The sequence below is a fragment of the Lutra lutra genome, chromosome 3 (genome assembly GCF_902655055.1).
Source record: "Lutra lutra chromosome 3, mLutLut1.2, whole genome shotgun sequence".
Lineage (NCBI taxonomy): Eukaryota > Metazoa > Chordata > Mammalia > Carnivora > Mustelidae > Lutra > Lutra lutra.
In genome coordinates this window covers 46,124,329-46,149,313 of record NC_062280.1, presented here as the reverse complement: position 1 = coordinate 46,149,313, position 24,985 = coordinate 46,124,329, and the positions used below count along the sequence as shown (strand labels likewise).

Genomic DNA, 24,985 nt, shown 5'->3' with positions numbered 1-24,985 from the left:
AGATTGCCAGCAACCACCAGAAGCTGGGAAGAGGCAGGCAGGGTTTCCCTCGAGGTTTCCGAGGGTGGATGTCCTTGCTGATACGTTGATCAAAGACTTAGGAAACCTGGGTGCCTCCAGAACTGTGAACAGTCAGTTTCTACTGTTCTAAGCCCCTGGGTCTGGGTGTGGTGCTCTAGCAGCACTAGGAAGGGAGCCCACTTCATGTAAGCCCTGTCCTGTGACAAAGCTCACTTTCACAATACAAGCTCGCTCACGGGCTGGCAGTTGAGGGGAGAAGGTGTGTGTGGTGCATGAGTTGAGCCAGGCCAGACTTGATTTTTCCTGCACATGGATGCTTTCTGTTATCAGGGAGCAGGGCTTGCACGTGGAGAGATGTCACACTGAGCGTGGTAATCCACGGAGTAGCGGTGTGCTGTGCGTGTGCTCGCTCCCATTCCTACCTCGGCTCTGTCTCCTGCCCATTTTGGCCATGTGCCCTGGCTCACGGTTTTCTCCAGTGTCTAACATCTTGTCCCTGATTCCATGGCTCTGAGACTTCCGTTCTTGCTTTTGTTCTCCCTCATAAAAGTGTTGCCACGGTAAGATCCTACGTTTGCAGGACTTTTTATTTATTAGGAATTTTACACGTCTTTTTTTTTTTTTTAAACGAACACTGTGGTCGTGTTTTTGTGAGTGTTGTTATTGATTTCTGTGGTGTCCCAGTTATTAAATCGCAGTTTTGAACAGTCCACTCCAACCTCGTATTTTTTCAGAAACCCTGGCATTTTTAGGGTAGTGTCGCAGAATGTGAGATTCCTCCAGCATACGTCTGTTGTAGCATAGCAGAAGCTCCTGTCCTCTGTTTCATCTGCAATTGGGAAGAGTGTCCGTCTCAGTCTGGCAAGACTGCATGGGGTCAGAGCCTGCTGGGCACTGGGCTGGGGACCAGGGGTGTAGCTGTGAGCAGCAGACTTTGGCCGACATTACAGTGGACACAGGATGGGGAAGGAGCAGATACACATGGCTTTTTGGCAAAACCCAGGTCTGGACTGGAGCTATTCTGATGTGAGGATGAATGAACAGAAAGTCCCCCTGTGGGGTCTCTTAGAATGTGGTGAAAAGGGAAATACCCAGAAACACAAAAGACGAATATACCTCCGAAAGCAGTCTACAGTCAGAGGCAGAAAAAAGAGATTTCAAAAGACTTTATCAGGGAGAAGATGTGGCTCCATGGACGGTGAGGAAGAGGGGGTGCGCTGAGCGGAAGAGATAGAGGAAGGGGTTGTGAAAGGAACTGGTTGAAAATGGGGAGTCTGAGGTTAAAATCTATTTCAGAGGCCGTAAGGAGTCAGACTGATACCATGGAAAATAGCAGCCGTGCTGTGGAGAACATACTTGAGAAGATGCCCAGGAACGCAGAGTAAGCAGCAGGTGTGCCAGTGGTGGGAGAGGCTAGAGCCGAGGGTGATACCAGCCAGTTAGGAGAGGGGTCTCTGAGGAAGCCAGCACAAGTTTCCCTGAAATAGGAATCCAAATCCAGTTGAAGAGCTTCCTTCTGAGCAGAAAAGAGACCTGTGTGTATTGAAAGGTTCATGTTTGGAGCAAAATCAATGAAAAGAGGTTCTTACATCTTCTGACAACACTTCCGAATTTCAACATGAAAGAAGAACATTCTTGCAGAATCCAGACAGAAGGAAATGGCAGCAGCAGCGGCATCCAAGCTCAGTCCCCAGAAGTCCTCGAGGAAGGAGATGGACGTGGGGTTTCTGCAGGGCCAAGGGTGGGGCCAGGTCTAAAGGTTTCAAGGGAGAGGAAGGGTTTGTGTTCTCAGAATTTTATACCCAGCCATGCTGGGACCTTTGTGTGAAGGGTGCTGAGCCGTCAGAGATTTGCAGGAGAAACCATTTACATTGTCTTCAAGACAGAGGTGTTTCCTTCTGGCCAAGAGATGAATGAAAAGTCTGAACCTGAGGTAAAGGTCACTGTGTTTCCTAGGGAAACAATCAGATACAGAACAGCAGTTGTGAGGATATTGATCACAGAGTTATGGAAACGTGGTATGGAAACCACTGAAATGGCTAGCCTTTGGGCGGTGGTCATTTTCATGATGGACTGGTTAGGGTTCTCTGAGTATAAGCAATGGGCAAAGAAAAGATTGTGAATAATCTAATCAAGAACAGGAATCTGTCACATCATTCGAGGAGGAGGTGACAAAGGCCTCAGAGGAGCCTCGGACCAGGGTCAGTAGGAGGTTTTCCATAGTTACCACAGTCGCAGTTTGTTTACACTTTCTGATGGTCAGAGATCACAGGCGAGTGTGTAAGAATTCACCCATGATGCCTCCACACGGAGGCAACACTTGCTGCTGGGTGTTCTCGTGCTTGTCTCCAGGTGGTGGTGCTCCATAGAGGAGACAGGCCTTGGGGAGAGGGTTTGGTGAACTTGGCGGCGCACGTCCCATACCTGGTCCTGAGGACATTGCCACCTGAGGCGGTCAGGGGCAGCTCCTCGGAGGGAGGGAGACGGCCATCCTCTGTCATGGATGGAGTAGGGAGCAGCCTTGGTCGCAGTGTGACCGGGAGTTGTGAGTGACTTGGGGACATTCCTGGCTGTAACAGCAGCGCAGAGAAGAGGACACACAGCTGTAGAGCGGGCAGAGGGCAGAGAAAAACATCAGCGAGACAGGTCTGAGCCTTACTGAGTGTTGGCCTCTGGTGCCAGCATCGTGGTTGACTTGAAACACTTAGCTATGATGAGCACGGATTACTTTTATAGTCAGAAACTGGAGTTAAAAGGGGAGGGTGGTAATTATGAAGATGGAAACACAGGGGTGGGGGGATGGGGAGGGGCGTGCACACGGTGCAGCAGCTCGTGCAGAAGCCAAGTGTGGCCTGTGGGACCGCAGCCCCACGCAGTATAGATGTGTGGGCAAGGGGCCCGGCCACGTGTGGTAGGGGTGGGCAGGGGCTCCCAGTTGGTGGTGCTGGTGCCAAGGCTGAGAACCGCTGCTCTGTGACGTGTCTTCACACCTGTTAATGAACAAAACCCCCACGTGGTTTGTGTCAGCAGAACGGATTCCACCCTGGACGGCTTTTCCGCCCGCAATGCATCAACGTGAACACCCACGTTGTTTCCCTAGTTAGATGCTGCTGTCCACGAGAGTCCTCACCCCCTCACTGACCCTGCTCTTCCTTCTCTAACCACGCAGGTCACCCCCCGAGAGCCCACGGAAGAGCCCTGCCTGCCTCGTGGATGACTTGGCCTGTGAGACGTGTTCAGCACGACGGGGAGTTTTCGCGGCTGTGCGCCAACACTCACTGCGGCTGTACTTGTATGTGTCCGTGCAACGTGGGGGCTCTTTGGAGCTGTTGTTTACGTGGAAGTTGTGAGCCGTTTTGAACTACTTGAAGGAGTAGACGCTAGCAATGAGCTCCCAAAGCCGTCCAGGTAAGTGACCCCCGTCCTTCTCTTTTGGATGGCCAGGCTTTCCCTTTAGGAGATGAGATCGTGTGACTGCGCTGGCCCGCAGCATGGCTGCAGTCAGTGTGTGCCCGCCCGGTGCAGAGCAGATCATGGGCTCTTCGTCTCAGGTGTTCAGGGTCGTGTCTTTGGCTCTAATTTGCATGTATACAGATGGCATGTGGTTTCCATTGATGCTAGGAGAGGAGACTTGTACTTAGCAAGGTGATGTTTAGGTTCATCTCTGATTTGTTGAGTTAATTCCTTGTTTTTGAGGGGACTTTGTGGGGTGGGAGTGCTGCTGTGATGGGGCCTCTGGGCTTAGTCTGGGAGGCAGCACCGGGTCTCTGAGCGAGCCTCGGGCCTGGCCGGTGGTGTGGAGCCAGAGGTTTAGGGTCTGGGTCTCTCCCTTTGGGATTGCTCCAGAACATTCTCACGCCTTCCTTTGGCTCTGATCAGAGTTTTCAGAAGCTCCAGAGAGCAGGATTCCCAGTTATATTTAGATATGAAAGCTTTATTGATGTAAATCGTTTGTGTATTGATTGATACAAAGCATAAAACAGAGTTAAGCCGTCTGGATCGAAGTGTGTAAAAGAGACACCAGGTGGTGCCCAGCTCTCCCTTCGGCTCAGAGCACGCTGCTGCGGTCTTGAGGGTGTGCTTTTTCCTGTGGGTGAACACGGAGGGGCATGTGTGCAAACACTCGAATAGAGTGGGGTCATTCCTTATGTGGGGTTCTGTGTTCTCCTTTTTCCCCATTGTAATGTATCGTGAGCATCTTTTGATGTCTGCACATACACAAGCGTCACTTACTTTCGATAGCTTGTCCATGGGTGCTTGTGTGGTTAGGATAGCAGACCCAAATCGGCATCCCACAGTTACTGCACATGTGTTTGTCTGTACGCTTCTGCACGTATCTCCATGGGCCCAATTCCAGGAAGTAGAATTGCTAGGTTGGAGGATGTGAAGGTCAGGTCCGCTCTCCTGTTACTCCAGAAACAGTCTCAGCTTACCTTCTTAGTTAAGGTTCACGAGCACCCAGAATTTTCTCCATTTGCCCCAGTGCTGGGGTAGATGCAGTCCATTTCATTGTTGTCAGTATGCGAGAGAAAAATGATTGTTTGAATTTACGTAACTATGCACACGGGGTGCACGTTTTTGTACAGATAGTCAAATCTAGTCCATGCCGCCCACGCGTTTGGAGAGAAAGAATGCTCTTTTGTTCCTGTTTCCGTGTCTCAGGAGATCTGTATGTGCACACAGTTTCCTTGTTCACACATACCGTGTACTTACACCCATGTCTTCTTCTCTGTGTTGTTTACACACTAACTTCACTGACTCATGGAAGTCACTGTAGCTTTACTCTGTTTTGTGCTCAATTTCTACAAAAATGTGCAATATTTTTTCATGTTACTGACCATTTTCTGCTTTGTATGTTTCAGTGTGTTTTTCTGCACCTAAAGATTGATGACCATATCTCTTGGTAGCTCAGTCCTCTGAATAAAATACACACTATTTTTCTTCCCTTTATGTTTTTTGCCCCAAAGTTTATTATGTCTTTTAAAAGCCTGTCCTTGGTTTCTTTAGCTCATCAGCCTGTCTCCACACACTCACCTTAACCTTCCAGGTTGTTCTCCCAAGAGCCTTGGCCTCTTATATAGGGAGTTTGCCCACTGATGGTTATTGGAGTCATGGTCCTGTCTGACCATGTGTTGTTCCCCCCACACTGACCCCCTGACCCCTCGCCGTCAGTGTCCCTGTCCCTCTCAGTGGGTGGGGGTCTCCGGAGAGTGGGAGCTGGCCCAGGGCTGCCGCTGCCCTTCAGGCCAGAGCCTTGTCCCTCCTGGGTCAGTGTGGACGTGTGCCGTGGTATGTGGTGGGCCTGAAGCCCCCAGGCGTTCCCTCTTCTCCTAGCCCATGGGTCTTCTCAGGGACCCGCCCTCCCCCCAGTGCAGCCCTGCACACATGGGCACACCAGTGGCCCTGTGGTGGGCTGTGAGTTGGGCCACGCCATGGCTGCCCTTCCTTCCTGAGGCTGTGGCCCTCCCGGGTGAGGTTCTGCTCCTAGCGCTTGGCTTCCCGTCATGTCGATCCTCTGGGATTTGTATTTTCTAGGAGGTTCCCCTGAGTTTCTGTCTGTTGACACTGCCATCTTCCCATTGTCTAGCTTTACCATACATCCGTTTGAATTTATATTTATGTCATTTTTCGTGGCCTTCTGGGAAGAAGAGAAATACTAGTTGTTTGGTTTGCTCTTTGGAATGGGAAACTTATAGGTGTCCTTCATCACTTTTCTTGAGCCTGAGGGGACGAGTTCTGTCTGTGCGCCCGCACGGCTCACTTGTGCCCTTTCCAGTGTCCCTGGCTGGATGCCTGCCTTCCCCTGTCCCCCGGCTGTCCCTGCTCTGCCGTGTTCCTGTGTGGCCGTGTGGCATGCCCCCCCAGGCTGGGGAGAGCCCAGCCCCATGTGGTCCCTCCTCTCACATTTGGCTGTGTCTTTTGGCTTTGCCCTGATGATAAAATGACGTTTTTGTTTGATATGTATAATTTTTCTCTTCCCTGTTTTTCTTTAAAACTCCCGCTGGTGTTGGGTGAGGTATGCGGTATGATTTTATTGCTGTGCTTTCTGAACTTTGCCAGAGCCAGGCCCTGGTTCTCTGACGTAAAACTGTTAGCTGTTGGGATTTTATGGCTCTCAGTAACTATTCCTAATGATGAGCAGCCTGGGGAAAGGCCTGGGCGATCCAGCCTGCTAGAACTCCTCTTTGATAGCGAGAAGAATGAGAGCAGGTACTGAAAACATTAGGCTTCTCGCCTAACGCAGTGCTCTACACCTCTCCCTGCCAGGGATGTGCCCGAACAGGTCAGGATGGCCTGATTGGGACATAGGGTGTCTGCTCCAGAGGTGAGTCCCCGGCGCAGGACTAATGGAGGCTGGACGCGTATGTGGACCTCCTAGCAGGACAAGCAAAGCCTCCCTTCTTCCTCTGCCCTCCTTGTAAATCCCAGGGAGCCCGCAGTGGGGTCTCGAGGACTCGTGTGTGGTCTCCCAAACCGTGCTCTTGCTAGAAAACCGGTTGAGCCGGTCTGCAGTGGAGTCACTCGAGTGTCCTGTCTCTCCCTGGATCTTTCTTTGTGAGGGTGTATGGTATGGGGTTAAAAGCAGGAGAACTATTTTGGGGAAAACTTTGTGTATTTAAGATCAGTGTTTTAATTTGGACCATTCTTTGATTTCTTAATATTTTGTTCAGTGTGAAATACCCCATCCACATAAAAGCAGCTGGGGAGACTGTGTTAACAATAACTTAGTGTTTAGTGAGTTTCGACATAGTCTGATTTCTTCAAACTGTCGTCAAATTTGAATCTGAACGTCTCCCGGGACAAGGCCATGCCTCTGGCTGGTCTGAGCTGGGGCTCTGGGCTTCCTTCCTCTGTGCACTCTGCTGTCCCTCTGTTTGAACTTGAGACTGTTTGTTTCAGCCAGTTTGGCTGCCAAGGCTCTTAGGTTTTAATATAGAAATTATCTCAGAAAGGAACATTTGTATGTCATTGAAATCATGCTTTGCCATGATTGAATGTCTCAGGAATATTCCAGAGTTTTAAGGGTAGGAAATGCATTTTGGGGACATGTCATCAACACAGGGAAGACATTGGTTTGGAGCTGCTGGTGACAGGTGGGCCGTGGACCCTGAGCAAGGGCCTGGGCCTCAAGCGGCAGATGGAGAGCTGGGGAGCTGGGAGTGGCCTTGCATGAGGCCTGGAGGAGGGGTGCTGGGAGTCCCGCAGCTTAGGTGAAGGGGGCACAGCCTCAGTTTTTGGCTGCCAGAGGACGGGAGCAGCCGGTGACAGCTGGAGGAGAGAGCTTCAGGACCTTCTGGAAAAGTGTGAGGGAGCCCCCAGTGGCTGATGAACTCGGGGGGAGTTCTGGGCAGAGGCAGCAAGACTGAGCCCTGAGGACACGGGCTGGGGGACATGGGGGGAGTCAGACCCGTTCCTGATGTGCAGCCAAATGCAGATATTTCAGGGCGGGTCCCAGCCAAGGTTCAGAAGGGGGTTACCGCGCATCTTGCACTGGCCTGCCTTCTACAGGAAAGCTTTCCAGAGACCCTGGTGTGGCTCCCGTCTGCAGTGGTGGTCTGCCAGGCGTTCTTGGAGCACCCCACACAAGAACATTCGCAGCTCCCGAACTGCCACCATCCCCGGTCCCCCATGCTATCATTATCTGGGATCTCAATCAGTCAAGGTTTGTTCTGGAAATGATGGAGACATAACGACTTCTTTTTCAACCCACTTTTTTTTTCCTCTTTTTTTTTAATCCTCAAATTGTGTTTTGTCTTTTAAAAATCACGAATACTCAGTCGTTATGAAGAGCTCAGAAAATTCACTGTCAATGGAGCATTGATGGTTTGTTTTGGCAATTCGCTGAAAATTCTTATACAGTATGTGGAACATTTGCATTTATGTCCTTTTTTTCAAAGCCACCATTGTAGAAATGCAAATTTCGGCGTTCTGAGATGCTGAATGTTGGATGATTAATGATATTGAAATTTAAGAATGAACTCGCGGTATGTATTTGACATAGAAAACCCAGCGCGAGAATGATTAGACGCCATTGAGTGCGGCGCGGCAAGTGGAACAGAAAGGCCGTCCTTGAGGCGCCCGGCGGCAGGGGGCAGGTCTGTCGCGGACAGGTGTGGAGACGTGTGGCCACCTCCACACGCTGGGCTGGGCTCTGCATAACTGTAGATGTTACTTACAATAGTGACAGATCCGTGTCGGTTTCTTCCGTACTCCAAGTCAAGATGCGCCGCGCTCTTAGGACGCTGGAGCGAACGGCTTGTTCATTCTGAGTTGTGCTTTGCACCTGTCCCATTTGTGTGGCATGGTGACCCTGTAAAGGGAGCTAGCACACGTGATTCCTGTTTTGTAGATGAGGAAGCTGGGATATACTGCTGCTGGGGGCTGAGCTTCATGTCAGTGGCTCACTGGAGAATTGGTTGCCTGCCCTTAAGGGGCAAGTCCCCCGAGCTGGTAGACATTGGGTGCACTGGGTGGGTCAGGAGGCGATCCATCTGACTTGCATGGAGCTTCCAGGTTGTATGGTGTGTGGTTCAGGTAATGAGAGGAGGTGAGTGGGGGCGCCAGAAGGGGAGCAGGTTGGAAAGCAGGGCAGGAGCTTACCTGCCCAGATCAGGCACCAGGGGGTGGGCCCAGGGGCCTGGAGGTGAGAGCTTGGTGCGGTGGAGGGAGGACACTAGGAGCCGAGAGGTGAGCATGGGGTATGGGTTCTGGAGTAGGAGGGGTGACATGGTCCTAATTTCCTTGGTTCCAAGACCCCTGCAGGGACCGACAAGGGGTTGTGGGCCTGAGTCTCCTGACCCTTCATGGTGTGCCCTCTCCTGGGACACACGCTTTGTGTTCCGTCAGTTTAAATGAGTGTGGCTTTGCTGTGGTAGAAGTTGGCTTTGGTGCTGCTTGCACTGTGACTTGAGATATTTCTGGACTTAGGCTGAACTTCTCTCCTCCAGTCCTTGGAGACTGGGACTGGATGGTAGGCTGAATGGGTGGCTGGCAGGCCTGGTTAATTTGGGAGTTCGAGTTGAAACTTTTCATTTTACTTCTACTTAAGAGCTTTTTATTTGCTTATTTCATGAGAACATGATAAAAAGTAGTCAATCTTAGAAAAATAGCAATTAAGAAAAATTCAGATCTAAAAATCAAACTTTTAGAAGCCTTTCTGGCTTTGTGTTTTTAAATTGGTTTGCTCTTAGCCACTTAATCAGTAAGATACTGGGCATATTGGCCTTTAAGGAGTGGTAAGAGCAGTGTAGATGAAAAGAAGCCTTCTGGTAGTTCCATATTGGCCCCTCCCTTCATTCCCCTTTTTAGAACACAAATAGAAGAGATAAATTCTGCCTCTCGTACATGCACATCGAGCGCAACAGCTGATGGGAGCCTGGTCCTGGGATGAGCAGCCCACGCAGGGTGGCGAACAAGGCGGCTGCTCCCCAGGAGGGCTGCGTTGGGTTGGTGGCTTGGGTCATCTCTTAGGGTCATAAACCCAGACATTCTAGGGTGCCCTTTGTCTTATTGGACTTCAGGCTTCCTGTCACCCTTGGTCCTTATCACCCTTCCCTTGCCTAGCGTTCCTGCTGCTGTCCCTTGAATGCAATGATCCTGACTTGGAACTGGAACATTCCATGCTGAAATGCAGCATCAGAGCTTTGGGGTTTTAACGTGAAAAACAATGTGCCATATTGCCGCCATTTCCTCACTTTTGCTAATACTGTTTCCTTTTGAAAGGTAGTAGGTGAGGCTTGTTGAAATGTGGTACAATTTTTAAAGTAAAATACATAGCTGTCTTATATCTAATTGTTCCATTTCAAAGAGCATTTGTAAAGAAGTATGGAAGGTTGGTTTAAGTGCCGTGATGTTAAGTCTGCAATCGTCTCCGATGGGGGAGTGTTTTCTATACCGAACTACCTTCCACGGCCCTGAGGAGCACCTGCACTGTGCCCGCTGTCCGAGTTGAGGATTCCTTGTCCTTGGTAAACCTTTCCTGGGGCACGCTTGAAGTGGGCTGCAGTTCACTTTTGAAACTTTGAAACTCTTAGGCCGTGTTTTAGAAGGTCGCTCCTTTAAGACCTGGTTGTTGAGGGCCAAAGCCAAGAGGAAACTTTGCATTTTAAGAGCTGAAGATTCTACGGTGGTCTGTTTGTATTCCTGGCCAAGGTTGATTCCTTTCGAAATGTATGCGAATTCTCCTAGGAAATCCTTTGTAGAAACTGGACGTTGATTATAACTGGGTTTCTCATTGACTTGGTTCGGTGGGATCTGTGAAATGCTGTTGCAGTTCCAGAGAATTCCATGTGGTCTGCCGTCAGCTCACTGAGGTTTTCTAGACTCTGTATGAAGAGCCCTTTCTAACCCACCTCACACCTACTTTGGCGCGCATGTGTGGAGCAGAAATTCTCCCTTCAGAATTGAACGGCGTGTGCCGAGTTCTTGGTGTTCCTCGTGTTCACGTTCACATTCATATTGATTTAACCCAAACCAGAGGCTGACTGGCTGATTCTTGAGGCCCCATCTCCCCACCATGTTCCGACACGCAGAATGCAAACCTGCTTGCTGTTCTTTTGTGCTCTTTTGTGCGTGACCCAGCACTGTCTTTGCCCAGATACCTGCTACGTCCACGTGGCTGTACAGGGGAAGCGCTCTTCACCCCAGTCCCCCACCTGCCCCCCACCTGCCCCCCACGGCCCCGGCTGCTTTAGTGTAATCACACACACAGCATCAGGGAAATGGAGCAAGGCAGGCTCAATGGATTTCTTCTTCGGTACTGGTAGACAGAAAGAGTTTTTAGAAAGTTTGAGAAAGTATTGGGGGAATAGGGGACATGGGAAGCAGAGGTTTTCATCAGGAATGCTCCACCTGTCCGTCTGCTCTTACATCTTTCTGTGATTTGGTCCCTTCTTTCCTCCCCAGCCTTCAGGTGCACTTTGTACAACATTGTTTCTCCTAAGCGGTGTGGAAGGGTGGGTGGGACTGCGTCCACGCGAGCAGGTGAGAGGCACAGGTCAGCCTCTCTGGCCGGTCTGGCCCTGATTCTCGGGAGGGCTGGGGGTGTCCTCGTTGTGAGGGAGTGACAACTCCTGGCAGGTGACAAGGCGTCCTGGATGGCTGTGGAGACCGTGCTGGTTCAGCTGTGTTGGAGAGGAAGACACTGGGGGGTCAGGGGGTTTCATCACGCCCGCAGGTTCCCAGCCTCTTGTGGCTCATCGTGGTGCATCCATGCTCAGTTGGCAGGCGCCCCTGTTGAGGTCAGGATCATGCGTCCTGGTGGCCCTGGCTGGGGGTAGACGAGCCTTTCTTTGCTCTTGGTTGGGCTTTCCCTGAATTGTCTAAGAGACCATAGGGCTTGATGCAGGAGAACCACTCGCCAGGCTGTTTGTGTTTGTAGGTGTTCTCCTGTCTTCTGGTTGCTCATGGCTCTGGTTGTGTGTGGATCTGGTAGACCAGTTGGCTGCAGTTCCTAAGGAGGCAGCATTTGTAATCCTTTCCTGGGAGATCTCGGGGCCTCTGGGCCGTGTGTGTGTGTGTGTGTGTGTGTGTGTGTGTGTGTGTGTGAGATGCTAGGTGATGAGCCTGCCCTGGCTGAGGGACGATATCTCAGACATCAGGACCACCTGTGAGAAGAAGAGAGCCGTTTGTGTCTTTCTCAATGTGCTTAAATTGCCTGAAAGAACATCATTTTAGCATTTCTCAACAATCTCCAGTTGTGAAATATTTGGGCTTCCACTGGGGGATGGGCTGGGGGAGGGGCTGGGTGAACCCCGGGCCAGAGGCAGCTCTCTGTGCCAGCCTGTGCCACTTCTGCTGGAGGAACGTCCGGGGGGTTTGTTGGCCTGGCCTGCTTGTCCCTGATGGGGGGGAGGGTGGGCCACACGGCCTTGGACCAGGCCCGGCCCTTCCAAGGGCCCCCGGCTTTGGGTTTGCCTCCAGGCCAGTGCTTACGTTGTGGTTTCGGAGATAGTGGTGATATGGCGGCTAGGGGGGTGATCTCGTTCTTTTTTCCCCGGAGAGGCCTCCACCACAGCCCAGGGGAGGCAGGTTCCAAGTAGGGCCGTCCTGTGTTTACAGTCAAAACCAGACCCTTTTACAGCAGGAGGGGCGTGGAGGTTCAGTATCACGTGGGCCTGGCCTGCCACACCTGGTCCGATCGTCATCCTCACTCTTAACCTGCAGGAGTTTGGATCCAAGGGGCATCCGGTGCTCACCTGCATGGGAGCGGACAGGGAGCTCCGTGCGTGAGCTCCTGTACTCCTTTTGAGACGTTGCTTGAAATCACTAACTGAGATAACATCTTTGCCATTGTTTTCTACAAAGCCGGCTTCTGTATTTTCTGATTTTTTGTAAACTAAAAACATAGTTTTCACAAGTTTTTGTTAAATACAGGTTTCCTATGCCTTCACAGTTTTTTGGGAAGCCTTTCAAGTCAAATCTACACACTTGTTCTTGTTGGAAACAAAGCCCTTTTATCACTGGGAAGCGGAAACCACGCCTGGGTAGACTTGGCGTGGGGCGTGAGCTGCGGGGTGTGGGCCATGCCTTGTGTGGCCCAAGAATCCTGCTCTAGAACCTTCCACCTGTGGCTTTTGAAATGTTCTCTGTGGCTGCGGTGGCTGCGTCTCACTTTTGCCTTGGATGCTTATGGAATCTTCTGGATCAACTGAGCTGAGACTCTCCTTGAACACAGTGGTCTCTCAGTTTGGGAGTAGGGACCTCGAAGGCCTTCCAGATCCCATGGCAGCTGTAGCTGAGTCAGAAAGCATAGGGGTTCACATGCTCCTGTTTTTATATGGTCACAGTTAAATTCTGAACATCAGCTTCTAGTTTTGGTCTTATAAGAGAACCATGAGTAAACTTGGGGTTGATACGTACTCGGCAGCTCAGACCATCCACGCTGTTTGATGTTTGCACCTGGGGGTTGGGGGCTGTGAGCTCAGGCCCAGGAATCCCACAAATTTCCGTGTGCTCTGCCGAGATTTGAAAAGGCATCCCGTAGAAAGAGTTTCAGGTATTTCTTGAGTGAGGGAAGCGGGGGCCCAGGAGAGGAGGAGGTGCCTGGGAAGCTGCCTGGCCGAGCAGAGGGAGATGAGGGTGGTGAGGAGGAGAGGCCAGGCCTCCGGATGCTTCAGCTTTGGGCTGCAAGGGGAGGTGCTCTGGAAGGTTGTGGAGCAATTCGCTTGGGGACGGAGGTGGGACAGTCGGGGCTGGGGTGGACCACCCAGCTGAGGACACGGATTTCCCCCTTCTTTCTCTGGAATCTTCTCTTTTCTGTGAGCAGCTCCGTGCCGGCCGCTGGGTGGGGCTGAGCCGCACCTTCCTCCAAGGCCATCCCTGTGCACGGCTGGCCTCTGCTGGGACCCATTTCTGGATCTTTCTCTAAGCCGGGCCCCTGGGATTAGATCTCAGAGGGGTTCCCTCCCCTTTCCCCTTTTCTTTTCCTTCCACTGGGTTAGCAGCGTATGAAACCGAGCCAGCATTCCTTGTCCCTGTTGGTCCCTTGTCCCAAGCCCGGGCTGGGTCCAGGCTGTGTTGGCTCCCCTGGGGCTGGGTCTGCAGCCTGCAGCTGGACTGTTGTCGTGGAGGCCATCAGACGGGCTTGCTCACATAATGAAGATGGAAGTGCTTGATCGCTGCTCCTTGTCTGCCAGATTCAGGCCTCGTTCTGCTTCCCCTGCTTAACGTGTCCTGACTGTTAACAGCTCCTGGCAGTGGGAACGTGGGGCCCATGTGCCTCTGGGGCCCCGGTGTGAGGCACACGGGCATGGTGACTTTGGGGGACTGCTGGTGTGGCACCCAGTGGCTGTTCGGGGCCACTGGGGGGACTGGGGGTGTGTTGGCCGTGGGCTGTGGGTTTAAAATGGGTTTGTGTGACCACAAGTGTGCTTTGTCCATGCCCTCTCCCTCCCTCTCACCTCTGTGTCCGGTAGAGAGGCGTGTTCCTGTGGACACCTGCCCTGTCCCCCAGTGCCGTCTAAGACACAGTCACGGCCGAGAGGAGCCAGAGGAGACATGACACCCCAGTGCCGGGTCGAGCGTCGGCTCCATTACCGTGCGGGGATCCGTGCAGCGGTCCAGAGGTCACGAGGAGGGGACGTGGTGCAGGCTATTGCATGTGCCCTGCACAGGAGCTCCCTCTGCTCACATGGTCATACAGTCGCCCGATAAAACCGAGCTAAGGAAATGGATTTGTAGGTATTCTCAGGCTCCCCTGCTGTGTGAATGGTGGCATAACATAGACATGTCAGCATTTATATTTTTGCCTTTGTGGATTATTGTAAATGAGCACAAAAAGTTTCCATATTCTTTTTTATGATTGTACGGGGACATAGTGTCATGCACTACGCTGGTCACTGTGGGCAGATGTGCCTTTGTTTCCCATCTTACACTGTGGCTGCTGTGAACAGTGCCTAGCGCCCATCCTGTGGAAGTTTCTCGCTGAAGCGTCCCATGCATCTCGAAGGGAGCACAGACCTGGGATGCTCAGGGGGATGGAGTCCCACAGAAGGAGACCCTTGTAATTGCCATGCCCGCCAGGAAGTGGAGCAGTCGGCACCCCGGAAGCCCCTTCTGGCCCCCTTTTGGTCACTGCACCTTCCTTCTCTCACCCTCACCCTGGGAATCAGCTGCCTGCCTTCTGACACCTTGGATTAGTTTTTCCCATTTTTAAAGTTTAGATTAATGCAGTCATAAAACATTTATTCTTTCTGTTTGGCTTCTTCCACTCACCGGTACGTTTGTGAGATGTCCTGAGGTTGTGGCTTTGAATCGCAGGTTCGTTTCTGGATGTGGATCACTTAGGGGTGGTTTCCAGTTTGGGTCTCTTCCTGGAGTGCTCCCCCAGCATTCTTGGGTTGATCCATGTCCACATGTCTTCCTTTTGGTAAAGATAATGTGCGTGCCAATCAGTCTTTCCAACTGACCGTACCCATTTACACCTAGAGAGCCCCATGCTTGACAATGCCCAGTGTCCTTCTTCGTGCCTGCGTGAGCCGCGCTCTTGGCTGCTGGGAGCCCTGCTCCGTGTGTGCACTGGACAGCTGGAGGCCCTCCTCTGGGAAGTGCCTGTTCAGGTCTTTCACCCATTTTAAAAATTAGGTTGTCTTTATTCTGACTGGTTTGTAGGCGTTATTTGTATAGATGAGAAATGAGTTCTTTGCTAGTTATTTTCTTTGCTGTTTTCTCCCTTAATGTTTTTTTTTTTTTTGGATGAACAGATGTTCTTATTTTTAACATAGTCCACTTTATTGGTAGTTTTATTTATGCCTACTTGAAGGTCATGGAGATAACTCTGTGTGGTTTTCTAGAAGCTTTATTGTTTTCCCACTCACATTTAGATTTACGGTCTGCCTGGAATTGATTTTTAAAGAGAACATGATATGAGGTAGTAACTGAAGTTTATTTTTCCCATTTGGATATTCATTTGGCCCAAAAGATTGAGTTAAAAGACTCATCTTCTCTGCGCTTCTCTGCAGTGCCCCCTGGTCCTCAGGGAGGCATCTGTGTACGTGTACATCTGTGTCTGCCCTTCATCCTGGGCTGTTGTCTGTTTGTCCACGTGTGTGCCTGCACAACACGGTCTTACTAGCCGTGGCTTTGCAATTAGTCCTCCTATCTGGTCATGTGGCTCTTCCAACTTTGGACCATTTTAAAGCTTGTCTTGGTTCTTCTTAACCCTTTGCATTTCCTTATGACTTAAAGTCAGCTTTTTGATGTCAGCAGAATACCTACTAGGATCTCCCTTAGGGTTATATTGATTTGCCTTAATATCGGTCTGTTTCCAATCTTCCCGTCCACGAATATGATGTATCTTTTTATTTATTTGGGCTTCCTTAATTTCTTCAGTCATTTTTTTGTAGTTTCTGGTATTGAGGTCTTTCATTTCTTTTGTTAGATTTATTTCTACTTTTTTAAAAAAGATTTTATCTATTTATTTGTCAGAGAGAGAGAGAGAGGGAGAGAGCATGAGAGTGTAGGCAGAGGGAGAAACAGGCTCCCTGCTGAGCAAAGAGCCCAATGTAGGACTCGATCCCAGGACCTTGGGACTTGAGCCTAAGGCAAATGCTTAACCGCTTAACCTGACTGAGCCACCCAGGTGGCCCTCTACTTTTTTTTTTTTTTTTTGGTGCTGTGATTTTTTGTGTGTGTGTGCTGGTTTGTTTTTAAAATTTTATTTTTTTGTTTGTGAGTTTGTATTTAGAAATGTAATTAATTTTTGTATAGCCACCTGTCTGTAGACCGCTTCTAGAGTTTGCTTCATATTATCCTGGTTTATCTGAAGGTTCCTTTGTGGTTTTTACGTCTACTGTCTATGGATAGCGAATGTTTTATTCTTTGCTCATTTTTAAGCATTTTGTCTTTATCTTGTGTTGTTACATTGTCTAGGGCCTTCCCACAAATGTTAAACAGAATTGGTGCTAGTGGACGTGTCTGTCTTGTTCAAAAATCAAGGGAAGAATTCTCAGCACATCTTCATTATGTACAAAATTTTCTGTGGGTTTGTACAAATAAGCTTTATCACATTAGTGCATTTCTTTTCCCTCCTCGGAGTTGCTGAGTTTTTTCTCAGAAGTAGGTGTCAAAATATTAGGTCGAATCATATTGCAGATATTTGATCTTTTTTAGTCTACAGAATGGCACTTTGATTCAATTGAGCTCAATATATTGGATTTTTTTGCATCTGTTAATCATATGATTTTTCTCCTTTGATTCATGTGATGAATTTTTGCAGTTGATTTTTGAATAGTAAGCCTTGCATGTCTTAATAAATCCAACTTGATTTTAGTGTATTGCTCTTCTTCTATACTACTGGATTTGGATTAATTTCTTTCATCCAGATTCATGACTGAGATTGAGCTGTGGTTTTATTTTCTTGAAATGGCCTTGTCCGGTTTTGACGTCCAGGTTGTGCTGCTACTTCAAGTGTGGGGAGCTTGTTCCTCTTTGCCTAATCCTGGGGTGGACCGAGTCTCCCTTTAAAGACTCCGATGGTAAATATTTTAGGCTTTGTAGACCATATATGGCTTCTGTTGTATATTTTCCTTCTTTAATTTTTTTAAACAGCCACTTAAAGATGTAAAAACCAGTCTTAGCCGATGGTACAAAATCAGGCCACAGTTTGCCTATGGTCTGCAGGCCGTAGTTTTCTGACCATTGTCAAATTCTCTCGAAGAGAGAAAATTGATGTTATTTCTCCCTTAGGTATTTGGAAGAATTTGGAGTTCTCTCTGACTTGGAACCTGTTTTCTTTGCAAATTGCACCCTCAATGGGTGCAGAACTGTGCAGATTTTCTGTTTTTCCTTGTGTCAGGTTGTTTTTTTTTTTTTTTGTTTGTTTTTAAGATTTTATTTATTTGTTAGAGAAGGTGTTGGCAGGGGCAACAGGGAGGAGCATATCAAGCAGACTCCATAGACTCCATGCTGAGCATGGAGACTGATGTGGGACTTGATCCCAGGACCCTGAGATCACACCCCGAGCTGAAACCAAGATTTGGACGTTTAAACGACTGTGCCACCCAGGCGCCCCTCTTGTATCAATTTTAATGTGTTTGGTTTTTCTTTAAAATCCTTTCAGTCCGTTTGAATTTCCAAATGTATTCATATAAGGTTATTCAAATACCTTCGCATCATCTTTGCAATGTTTGTAGGATTTGAAGTGGCATCCCCTTTTTCATTCTTTATATTATTTACTTGTTCTCTTTTTTTCTTCATTGCATTTGTTTAGGATATTAATATTTTTCAGCTGCCATGTTTCATCTTCTTGATTATCTCTATTGGATTGCTTGCTATTGCTTCCTTTTATCCTTTGGATTTCCTTTCCTTTTTTTTTTTAAACTAAGTGAAATATTTAGGCCATTGAATTTTCTTTTCATACATTTTTCCTGTGTACTACAAGGACTTAAGGCAATAATTTTAACCTATGTATGGCTTCAGTTGGATTGCACAAGCGTGTCATTTTTCATTATAATTCAGCTTAGAATAATATCTACTTCCCTTTTGGATTTCTTCTGTGACCCAGGGGTTATCTCAGAAAGTATTTCTTCATTTCACTTGTTTGTGAATTTCTCAGTATCTTGCTTTTGTTATTGATTTCTAGTCTAATTTCACTTTGGTCGCTGAATTTAATGTATATTATTTCCGTTTTTGAGAATTCCCTGAGTTTTGCTTTGCCTCTGTATAGTCAATTTTGTACATGTTTAACGTACACGGGCAGAGAGTGTGGCGGGTGAGACTTGTCTTCCCGATCGCGCAGTCCGCATCAAGCTCGCTGCTTCCAGCGCATGCCCCCGACTTCACTGGTTTGCTGCCTCTTTTTCCTGCCAGTTGCTGGGAGTGGTACTTAAACCCCTGCTGTAATCACAGGTTAGTATCCTTCCTCCTGTCTGTCCGTTGCTTTTGAATATTTCAATGCTATTTTAAGTCTGTACAGATTTAGAATTTTACACTTTCTTGTTGCAGTAACTATTTTATTTTTGTGAAATGTCTGATTTCAGTGTCTGCGAGGTCCAGCGTAGTGCTCCTCATCCTTACTTCTGGTATGCAAGCACGCTAGCTGGGATCTCGGGTGTCTACAGGAACCCATCCACCTCAGCAGGCTCTGACCCCATCTCCTTTCCCCGGGGTCTGCTTGTATGTCAGCACACACCTCTGGTGCTGGGGCAAGGGGGTAGGGGACGGTGGGACGTGAGCTCACATACACCCTCCCCTTGATCTCGGCCTCTCATATTTTGGCCCTTCCAGTCCTCGCTGTCTCGGTAGCCGTCTGACTCTGAAGACTTCGTGTTGTGTGTGTTCATTGGCCTTGGCCGAGGCGTTAGTGTGGTAGCAGCTGGTCTGCTGTGGGCAGAGTCGCCAGTGAGGTTTACCTGTCCGCACTCATGGCGTGTCCCTAGGGTCGTGATCCAGGTCGCCCGCCGTTGTCCACGTTCATTCCTATTGAACTTTCCAGGCAACTGCGGGCTGGCATTGATCTTTCTGTTGCGGTGATGTAACTGCTGGGCATATTTTAAAGTGACTGAAATTTGTCTTCAGTCCTGAGCTGCTCTATTTTATTCAGGTATTTTATGAGGTGGCTTATGTTGCAACTTCTAAGTGGTAAAATCGCCCAGATCAGAGTGAAGTGCGTGGAGTGCTCGTGGAGCCCTTCCTGCCTGCCCCAGCCCCTCCCCTCTTGGGTTTTACCAAGTTGTTTCTTCCCTCCCACATAAATGAAGAATTCATTCTGGATTTGGCTTGAGAAAGAGTTCGGAGGACTTGGCCTTTCCTGCCTTTCATGTCATGACTATGCCAGAGTCGGGTCTCCTTCTGGACTAGGCAGAGCTCAAGTGTGCCGCTTGGTCTCTCTTGGCCTCGTGCTTGCCGTGTGAGGAGTCAGTGGGCTGTATTAGATGGTCTCTTTGTGCCTTCCCGTGCTGAGATCCTGTGAGCCTCACATCCAAGTAGAAGCCAAAGCCAGAACGTTTGGAAGTAAGCCGCAGGCCAGCCGTTTTATCCCTGGGATTGGGAGGGTAAGACAGCACCTCTTTTTTAATGATTTTGTTGTTGGGGTGTTGCTGTGGAGGCAGACTATTTTTCCACGTGAAATTTACCTTTTCTGTTCTGTAACTCAGTGCATTTCATAACATATGGTTAGGTTATAAATACCTTGTTTGGTCTATTGTATTTAGAAGTATCTTTTATTCCTGTGAGTGCTAATTTAAATCATTTAAAAATAAACACAATTTTATTTACAAATTGAATTACAGATTGATTACTTTTAAGGAAGCTGGTTCCTCCCCCTTCCTCCCGCAGGAGGTGGGGCCTTACGACCAGAAGACCATCTGAGCATTGCAGCAAGATAGTTTTCTGGAATCTCTGTGCTCCTTAGAGATAACAAAACAAACACAGTGTGAAGGTTGGCAGACTTGTAAACACTCGCCACTCCCCAGGGTTAATGACGGTCTGTTTCCACTTGGAGATGGACAGTAGATGTTGGAGTGGCGGGGGGAGGGGATGGTGGTCACGGAGCAGCAGTCCCTGTTCCTGCTTAGCTGCTCTTCTCCCTGTGGCCTTCTGCAGCCCTGCGTGCTTGGGATGGGCACCGAGGCCTGTTTCCAGGCAGCAGGCCGGGATCCCCGTAGTCCTTGTTCAGGCCTTTGGAACTAGGCAGGATGAGCAGCGGGCCAGGGTCCCCATAGTCCTTGTTCAGTAGGCAGGATGAGCAGCTGTCCCTTGCTACACTTGATAGTGTTGTGGTGTCTCCTCTTCGGTCTCAGGCTGCCCTTTGGACTATAGACTGTGGGCCTCTTCCCTCATGGTGCATGGGGCATCTCTGTCCAGGAAATAGGAGCCCTTCAAGCTGAGCTCCCAGCTGGAGTCTGGGAGGCACTGCAGCCGGAGCCAGTCCTGCCTCCCTGGCTCTGTTGCGAACCCTCGGGGTCGTGAGTACAGCCCCCATGACATCGTGACACAGGAGCTGCTCTGGGTGAGCTAGGAGGGAGTGGGTATTAGCTCGTGATGGTGGAGGCCGCGCACCCTTGACTGTGACACTGCGGAAGTCCAGTCCCATAGCTGTGTGCAGCCTTTTTGAGTCGGAGGGTGATGCTCCAGCAAATCTTGGCATTGCAGGAGCACCTGTTCCATATGGCCCTCTCCGCATCCTCCTCACAGCCAGAAGGGTCATGAAGCAGGATGGAAGGGACACTGGTTGACAGGTGGGGATGCGGGATCAGGGGTCAAGGCCCTGTGGTTCTGCGGCCATGGAAAGCCTGCTGTCGGGCCACTTGGGGCCACTCATGGTGTCCTGCCCCTGTTTCTCCTCTTTGCTCTCCATGGACTGCCATGCTGCATGAGGACTGTCCAGCCCCAGTGCCCAGCCTCTCCCCAGGTGAGCAGAGACCCTCCCTCTGGGGTTGGTTCCCTTCTCTGCAGGATGAGGCCATGAGAGGCTTCACCCACTAAGGCTGTTGTAGGGATTCCATGAGGGGATTCTATGAGGCAGGCAGGTCGCCCAGGGCCTGGTTGTGCCCAGCATGTCACCTGCTGTTAGCATCACAGGAATCCAGAACCATTGAAAGCCTAGAACCAGTCCCAGAGTGTCTGGCAAGTTTCACCTTTGTCAACATTGTCACACTCGTGCCCTTTTTGACAAATACAAATATTCTCTGTCCTTCCACTGAAATTGCAAAATGACCAGATGTCATTTCTGAAAGCAGATTTGAGTAGGGGTGTTTGCACAGGTCAGCCCTCCGCTTCCCCGGCTGATATCCACCAGCCGAGGTCTCTCCCTGCAGGGGCTGCCTTGGGGGCACGGGTGGCACAGAGTGGGGGAGTGAGCAGGGGAGCCCTGTGAGCAGAGGGGCGCAGGGGACACATTGGGAGTGAGAGAAGCCCGCGGTGCTGTTCTTCTGCCTTCCTGGGTACTCAGCCTGGCCCCAGGGCAGCCCTGCCCCACCAACTCGAGGCACCAAGCTCAAACCTCTGCGTTTTAACTTTGCTTTGCTGATGAATGATTGTAAGCTTTAAAATACAACTCTTAAGAAAGAGTTTAAAATTTTAGCAACAGATGACAAAGATGGGGGGCATCCATGGCTCCCAGTAGGAAAACCTCTTCAGGGTCCGCACAGCTGGCAGTGGTCCACTTTGACCCTCAGAATGAAGCTTTCTGGAGTGACGTGGGCCCCGAGAGGGCTGGTGCACACCCCTTGTGTCTGGGGAGGTGTGGTTCATGGTGTGTGGGGCAGACCCAGCCGTGGGACTTTGCACCCCAGTTCTGGGGTTGTGGGGTCCTTGCTTTCCCTCTGGCTGAGCCTGATCCTGTGGCTCACTGAGTCCCGGGTGTGCTGCTGCTCCCTGGCGGCCCCGGGCCTGGAGGAAGAGCTCAGCTTACACTCAGCCTTTCAGGCAGGGCAGTGGCCGCCAAGTGGTTTCTTAAAAAGAATTCCTCTTCCCCTGATTAATTTCTGGCATGCGGCGTTGGGGAGCTCTTGCGTCAGTAAGTCGTCATAAACCCTCCACTGTCTGGGGCAGACATAAACACCAAGCCCAGCTCCACCGCCCCTGATGCTCAGCCAGCGCCTGCCCACCCGCCCGAGGAGCTGCAGGCCAGGCAGCCGGAGATAAAGGAGCCCAGTGCCTTCCTGTGCACAGAGGAGCCCTGGGCTGAGGGCTCTGAGTGCTCTGTTGTTGAGGGACAGGGCCGCACAGATGGGATTTATTTACTGAAATGGTTGTGTTGCTTCCTCCCAGTACCCTGTCTTACTGATCCTACTTCTTCGTGGGGGATATTTGCCTCCTTCCAGCGGGCCTTCTGTAACCTCTAGGAAGGTTTCAGAATGTTCTTGCAGCCTCGAGGGACCTTCCCCCAAGGTGGTGTGGCATGGCCCTCTCTGTCTGGGCCCTGGGGCTTCCCACAGCATTCTGTAAAACGTCCTCCAGGCCCCCTCCGACAGCATCGGAGAGCTTCAGAGAGCTTCTGGGCTCCCTGTGTCCCGCTCTGTTCTTGTGGGAGCCCTTTCCTCCGAGACAACCTCCCAGGCTCTGCCTGGCTTGTGGAAGACCTCAGAAACAAGTGACTACTATCCACACGGCCTCCGTTTACTAGTTAGCATGCTCTGGCCGAGACAAAACTGACATCCCTGCACTGTGGCTCCTCCTGGGTAACGAGAAGGAAGGACTTGGCCTCTAGTTTTCTCATGGCTGGTTCAGGCAGTTGGCTAGAGTGACAGGGCCCTACTATGGGTGATGATGCCAGAGACATGGCTTCCAGGGTGCTCTCGAGGAGTGCAAATTCCCAGTGGGCACGTGAGAGCACGGCCCCAGAAGGCAGCAGCTGGCAGAGACTGAGGGTGTTTCGGGGACGGGGCCTGGGATGGGCCTTCACTGGCCTTCGGAAGGGGAGATGATGGCCGTCTGGCCCTGGGGTGGTCGCCGTGGGGCCAAGAAGTCACCAGGCAGTGCATGGCTATCCGGGGCGGTTCACTAGCAGAAGCAGGGGCGGTCAGGAGCTGGGTGGGATGTGGCCGTGCCCTTGAACATGGCCAGTGGATCTCCAGGATTGCTTTGGGTACCTGCAGGGCCCAGGGCAGGCTCTGGGGAGTTGTGTCCAGGGCCCATCCAACAGTAGGCCCCAGACCAAGTCTGTGTCCTGCCAGGGGGCTGAGTTGGCTGGCTGATGTCCAGAGCTTTCTCGGTTTCTGCTTGCGTTGAGCCTGTGTGCAGAAGCCATGTTGAGGATCCTGGTTTTAGGGAAGAATTGTAAATGATAAACAGATCCGAGGTGTTGGTACTTACTAACTTTTGGGTAACATTGGGAAGAGCCTGCCCTATTCTGGCTGAGCAGCCAGGGGCCGAGCCTTGCTCCCTGAGCACCGGGGCTCACAGAACAGGTGTCCGGAGCCCGCTGTGTGTGCTATGTATTCTGTGTGCGGGCTCCTAGGACCACGCTGCTTGTCTACCGTAGCCCCTGGGACCTCGGCGGGCAGTGCTCGTGAGACCTGAGCTTCATTTATGCCATCAGCTCATGGAAGGGGGTAGGGGCTGCTTGTGTTCCAGGCAGGCAGTGAGGCTGAGCTGCGTGCTTGCAGAAACTGGTGGCTGGGGAGGGCTGAGCCAGGCTTCCTTGGGGTTCTACCAATCAGAGATTCTGAAACGGTGGTTCAGGAAGGCCGTTAGGTTAGTCCATCGTCACAGTCAAGAGCGGGGTGTTCTCTAGAAACAGGTGCAGATTGCTAGGGACCGGGAGCGAGTGATGTGGTCTCCCTTGGTCTTTGTGTCTTGTGCTTGAACTCAAGGATGGGTGAAGGCGGGGTCTCTGGGCTTCTGTTGGGCTTTTCTTCAGGAACATGACTGGGGTGTCCTCTGTGGGAATGGGGCTGGTGTGCAGAATGCTCACGTGCCCCAGGTTGCCGTTGGGAGAGTCCCCAGGTGTTGTGCACGGGGTGCTCTGGGAGAGGGGAGTGGCAAACTGCTGGCTTCGCTGGGACACTTGGCAGAAACTCCCAAGAGCTCCTGGGGGAATCATACAGGTTTTAAGAATACTGCCGTCTGTTGCTTTTTCTCACCTCTGCATTTTTCACGTTACTTCTTGAAGACCATTCTGTATCACTTAATGAAGCAGTCCCTTACTCTCTTTTGACACTTGGGTATTACTGTAATCTGTTTACCAACAGATATTCTAATTTCCTGGTTCACGGTGCCTTTTTTTGGGTGTGAAATAGAAATAACATAAAATGGACCCTTTTAGCTAGTTTTATGTGTGCTGTTCGGTGGCATTACGTACATTCACACTGTCACGCGGCTGTCAGCACCGTCCATCTCCAGAATTTCCTTGTCTTCCCAAACAGGAACTCTGTGCCCACTAAACCCTGAGTGCCCCCTGCCCCCGCCCCTCCCCGCCCCCCACCCCAGCCCCTAGAAACCTCGCTTCCTTTCTGTGTTTGTGGATTTGTCTGTTCTGGGGCTCTCACAGGTGCAGTCATGGAGCCTGTGTCCTTCTGTGTCTGGCTGGTTTCGTTCCGCACGGTATTCTCGACATTCGTCCCTGTTGTAGCTCCGAGTCAGGCTGTCTTTCCTTTTTAAGGCCGAATAATATTCCCCCATGTAGACGGACCACATTGTGTTTATCCCTTCCTCCATGGAGGGGCACGTGGGTAGTTTCTTTTGGCTCTTGTGAACAATGCCGTCTTGTGAGTAACACTGACTTGCCAGTGTCCATGTGGGGTCTCTGCTCTCAGATCTTCGGGGTACGCACCTAGGGGTGGAATTGCCGGGTGGTAATGTTGTGTTTAACTCTCAAAAAACCACCGAACTGGTTCCCACAGTGACTGCACATGTTATGTCCCCCCACCCCCCCAGCAACGCGGGAGGGTTCCAGCGTCTCTGTGCCGGCCTTAGCTGCTTCTGAACACTCGCCATTCTCGTAATGCGAGGTGTATCTGACTGGCTTCACCCCTCGTTTCCCTGATGTCTGATGAATGGAGCATCTGTTCGTGTGCTCGTT

The 24,985-nt window shown here is 50.6% G+C and overlaps 1 protein-coding gene across 2 annotated transcripts in view; it reads left to right on the top strand.

Moving 5' to 3' along the window:
• The window catches only part of HDAC4 (histone deacetylase 4), a 284,239-nt gene that overhangs the window by 30,809 nt on the left and 228,445 nt on the right, over positions 1 to 24,985 (top strand). Inside the window, exons 2-3 of one of the 2 annotated variants that reach the window (XM_047721544.1) lie at positions 1,318 to 1,413; positions 3,191 to 3,429. In XM_047721544.1, coding sequence (XP_047577500.1) covers positions 3,408 to 3,429 — 22 coding nt within the window. In that variant the 5' untranslated portion in view covers positions 1,318 to 1,413; positions 3,191 to 3,407. The remainder of the gene's footprint in view (positions 1 to 1,317; positions 1,414 to 3,190; positions 3,430 to 24,985) is intronic. The other variant, XM_047721543.1, reaches the window with a different exon arrangement.